This window comes from Hipposideros armiger, unplaced genomic scaffold, assembly GCF_001890085.2.
Source record: "Hipposideros armiger isolate ML-2016 unplaced genomic scaffold, ASM189008v1 scaffold_22, whole genome shotgun sequence".
NCBI lineage: Eukaryota > Metazoa > Chordata > Mammalia > Chiroptera > Hipposideridae > Hipposideros > Hipposideros armiger.
The window spans coordinates 4,804,198-4,809,306 of NW_017731372.1; the positions used below are offsets into that span (position 1 = coordinate 4,804,198).

The window sequence follows — 5,109 nt, forward strand, 5'->3', positions numbered from 1 at the left end:
CCCGCCGCCTACCTGGCGAAGCAGTGCTCGCAGTGGTTGCCCCGCTCGTTGACCGTGAGCACACAGGCGTAGGCCGGGCAGGAGAAGAGCAGGTCCCCCAGCTGGAAGGGCTGCAGGGCCCGCAGCCCCCGGCCCTTGCCCGGGCTGCTGAAGCGCTCCAGGCCGCCGTACCCCTCGGCCCTCATGGTGGCGGCGCGGCGGACGGGCTGGCTCGGAGGGGCGCCCGGCGCAGGCTGAGCGCGGAGCTGCGGCGCCCCGCGAGCTGTTATTGGAGAAGCGTCACCCAGAGCTGCGGGGGGCGGGGTGGGGAGCCGCCCGCCCGGCCGACGCGGCGGCGGCCACGGCTCCCCGGAAGGGACGACGGCCCCGCCCGGCCCTCGCGCGCCCCCGTGGGGAGGGGGACCGGCCCCGCGGCCCCGCCTCGCGCGCGGGACCCTCGGCGGCAGCCCCGCACGCGCTCGGGGCCGTTTCCGGTGGGGCCGCGACCGAGCGTTGCCGCCCCTGCGGCTCCTGGAAGGAGGACGTGAGACGTCTGCGCCTCCGCCGCGTCTCCACGGGGAGCGCGGGACGCTGCCCCCCGTCCCGGGGGCAGGACAGGGTCGCCCTCGGGGACCGGGGTCCAGGGCCGCCCCTGGACAGTCGCCTTGGCCCATAGGATGACCCGTCCTTGGGAACTCGAAGGGGACAGAGATGGTTTTCAACCTTAGGATCCTGTGTCCTTGTCAGAGACCCTAGAAGGAGTCCCTCGGGAACACGGAAGCGAAATGACAGCGGGAAAGTGGGATGTGCTGAGGAGTACAGGATGCTTTCCTAAGGTGAAAGGAGTTTAAACCTCGTAGGGAGCCTCTGAGTTTTGTTCAGCGTGAACATAGTCTTCCCTCTGCCCCTCTAGCGGGAGTTAATTCCATGGACGGAAGAGGAAATGCACAGGCCGCTGAGGTTCGGAGGCTGCAGGCTGAGACGCAGAGGAAAAGCCAAGACATAACCTTGCCTTCAAGGAACTAAAGACGCTTGTTGGGGGCATTGCCATGCTGTGGCTGGCGTTTGACCACTCACGGTCATGTTAGAAAAGTCAGGTGTTATGCGTCTTGTAGAGGATAAAAAAGCTCATAGGACAACAGTGCTTGGCACATAAGTCCTGTACACGTGCACACTATTGATGGGATTCATATGAAAGAAAGATATAATCAGTGTGCACGTAGGATTATGTGAAGGCTGAAATTGATGTGCATACAGGTGAGATGAAAAGCCTAAAGAGAGAATTTAGCAGAAAACACGAACGCTTAAAACTCTAACTTGATTCTCAAACTATGTTACCCGTGTTAAGTTCAGGACTAGTTCAGCAAAAGGAAAGACGCATATGATTTGAAGTATGTCATCAGGTCAGTAGGATTTTTGACACTTCAATGAAATTCCTAAAATGAGTAAGCCTGTATCCTTCCTGTAAAGAAACATCAGGGATGCTATTTCATTGATGCATTTAAGAAGCGTTCGCTGAGAGCACCCACTATGTGCCAATCACCAGGCTAGAGAGTTGAACAAAAGGTAGGCCTGGGTTTTTGCGTTTGACACATTCACTTTCCAATAATAATTACCGTTAGTGATTGAGTATTATGGATCAGGCATTGAGCTAAGTGCATGAAACACAGTATCCATTTAATCTATAATAACAGCCACCCAATAAGTTAGGTGTTATGTCTCCCCTTTCCAAAATTAGGCAACTAAGACTCTGAATGATGTCCAAGACCACACAGTTAAGTTGCAGAATTGGCTTCACCCTCAGGTCAGTCTGAACTTGAGGCCCATGCGCTCACCGCAAACATCCCTCTGCGAACAAATACAGCTTACTGAATATTATGGTGGCTTGTACAAAGTGTTCTGTGGGAATACAGGCAGCGAGTGACAAGCTCAACCTGGGGAGTGAGGGTGTGGTCAAGGCAGGTGACATGTTCAAGTGATGTTTGAGCTCAGCCTAAAGGATGGACGGGACTTTGGAAGTGTTAGAGAGGAGAACAGTTTTCCAGGCAGAGAACAGCATGTACAAACAGAGGGACCTGAAAGGAGAGCATGTAGTTGCCCCCATCCCCACCCCCGAGTGGTCCTGAGTGGGAAGGAGAGGGCAGGAGGTGAGTTGGGAACACTAGAAGGGCATCCTCTCAAGAGGTGAGTTTTGTACCAGATGTGTGGGAGTCGCTGAAAGTGTTTAAGCAGAGGGGTCCAGTGTTTTAGTTCCACTGGCAGCTTTGCAGATAGACTGGCAGGGAAGAGGACTGAACACAGGGCCAGCATTTAACGGAACATGTACAGTATTTTAAATGGGAGGTGAAGAAAGCCAGAATGAAGTAGTGGCATTAGAGAAAGAGGCAAAGGTATGTCAGAGTAATTCCTGTTTCTTACTTGGCATATGGTCTCCATGTGGGGAGCTACACGGCAGGCAGACAACAGAGAGTGTTGGCTGTCTAACTAGAGCCTGATCAATCTTGTATGCTCAAGATAGGAGCCATAAATATCCTAGAATTTTGGGACTGGAGGAGGCATTTTCTTACTAATGAGGAAAGTGATGCTCTGTGAAGTTAAATAATTTGCCTAACAACCCAGTGGTGGCAGAGAGAGCATGAGATTTCCACGACATATTCATTCAACATTGACATATTCATTACATGCTTACTGTGTTCCAGCGACTGTGATAAGGGCTGGTGATGTCATGGTAACAAAAACTGACTTATTCCCTGCTCCCAGAGAGCTTGGTACAGTCTGGAGGAAGCAGACATTTCATCACATATTCACATGAATACAAACTGTCAGTGGTCTCGAGTGCTAAGGCAGTGCTGAGGGGATCTAACCTTGTCTGGGAAAGCTTTTCAGGAAATAATGCCAGAACGAAATCCAAAGGATGAATAGAATTGAATCAAGAGAAGAGTAGGAGGGACAAACATTCTGAGCAGAGGGAACATCATGTGCTAAGTTCCATAGGTATAAGCTGTATGAGAGACAGAGTGACTGGAGCAGAGCTAGAGAGAGTGTGATGTTCGAGATGATTTTAGAAGGGAAGTAGTTCTTGTTGGACAGGCTACAGGCGTCGACTCGGACCAAAAATTCTCCAACAGGTGCCAGACCACTCTGATAGATGAGCTTTGTGCCAGCCATGCTACCTAAATCGATGATGACTATTGCGTTTTATTGCATCTGGATATATGTTCATGAAAGGAATTTCTCAAACCTTAGAAGTTTCTGAATATGGGCCTACCTAGGCAAATCTTGGAAACATTTTTGGGCTCTATAGTTTTTTTAACTTTCTGATTCCTGGGGGCTCTCACCAGCCCAAAGGTGCAAAGATGACATAGAAGTAAACAATTGCAAACAGTAAATAAGTTACAAGGAATAATTGTGCAAAGGAATCTACTTGTTCACTTTTTTTTAATTGCAAGTACTTATTTCCTCTTTCATTAAGAAAGGTTTTCAACAGCTGAGAAAAACACTAGCATGGCTACTGAGTGGTCTTTCCAGGTACGTGGTGGCTGGAACAGACTTATTCTTGGGGGTGAATCACTTATTCCTGTGATTTGTGCTGAACTCAAGTGATTGGAGATGGGGAAACAGTCAGTGAAGCAACAGCCATGAATTTAGGAGCTTTAAATTATGAAGAAAACCGTGTTTAAAATAAATGGTGAAGGAATGGCAACAAACCAGCCTGGCAAACTGATGACAGCACTCTTAGTTCAGCTCATGCTTGTCACTCTGCCACTGCACATTCTCACATTCCGTGAAAGTCGTCTTCCAGCTGTCAGGGTCCCTCCATCGTTTCCACTTCCTTCTGCCCCGTGGCTTAGAAAGGAATGGCGTTTGAACGGAGTTGTTTGGTCACCTCACTGTAGCTCAGAAGTGATACAAGGATAAAGGCCCCCATTGCTTAATATCTCTAACCTAGAAATTGGTTTAATTCGCGAGTAAACTTTCCTTCCAACCACAGATTAGCACGTGAAAGAAATAGCTCTGACCTAGGGAAATCAAGCCTTAACAAAGATGGAATACTGATAAACATGGGCAACGGACCTGTACCCAATCCTGGCACCCCTCTACATGTATTTCAGTTATTGATTATAGATTATGTGCTTACACTGTGATAGACCCTCATCATGCAAAGGTGAAAAGACCAACATACTTGCAAACAGTTATGTAGTAACTGCTTCATGGCAGCCAAAGGTATTAGGTCCCAATCCCTGGAATCCGTGAACGTTCCCTTGCATGGTTTAAGAGGGCCTTGGAGCTGTGTTAAATTGAGGCTCTTGAGATGGCATGATTATCCTGGTTTATCAGGGTTGGCCCTCAATGCCATCACAAGTGTCCTTACGAGAGAGAGGCAGAGAAGATTTGACACAGACAGACAAGGAGGCAGCAGTGATATCACGGGGCCAGAGATGATTGGAGTGATGTGGACACTGCCCCAGGAATGCACAGGGCCACCAGAAGCGGGAAGAGGCAAGGACCCGATTTCCCCCAAGAGCCTCTGGAACGAGTGCGGCCCTGCCGACACCTTTCTGTCAGCCCACTGCTGCTGCTGTCAGACTTCCAGCTTCCAGAACCATAAGCCACCCGTTCTGGGGTAATTTGTCACAGCAGCCACAGGAAACTAATACAAATCAAAACACAATAGAAGTTTTAGTAGGGAGATGAACAAAGTATAGCAGAAAGGCTTCACAGAGGAACTGGAAGACTAAAGATTGACCAAGGGGAAGAAGGCTCCCTAAAATGAGTGTAAGAACCTGAAGGTGTAAATTCACTGAGGTAGAAGAGAACTTGACAATCCAGAGAATTCTTTTTCTTTTCTTTAACAAACACTTCCGTAGCTCTTCCTGTGTACCAGGGGCACTTTGTAAATATATTCTCAGTCCTTCTAACCGCATTTTGAAGATGAAGACACTGAATGACTATCATTAAAGAACTTGTCCAAAAGAACAGTGGGGTGCACACTCAGAGGGCTGTGTGCGGCCCGTCTGCCCGTGCTCTGGGCCATTGCTCCATGCTGCCTCTCTGGCCAGAACTCCAGCCCTAGGCAGACAGTCACCGGTGAGGCTGGACCAGCAGGAGTGGCCCCATGAAGTAATGTTC

General features: G+C 49.5%; 1 protein-coding gene across 1 annotated transcript in view; it reads right to left on the reverse strand.

Moving 5' to 3' along the window:
- SMYD2 (SET and MYND domain containing 2) overlaps positions 1 to 4,703 on the reverse strand; it is a 59,389-nt gene extending 54,686 nt beyond the window's left edge. The window contains exon 1 of the mRNA XM_019635453.1: positions 13 to 4,703. Within this exon, the coding sequence (XP_019490998.1) occupies positions 13 to 653 (641 nt within the window). The 5' untranslated portion in view covers positions 654 to 4,703. The remainder of the gene's footprint in view (positions 1 to 12) is intronic.
- Positions 4,704 to 5,109: the final 406 nt, after the last annotated feature.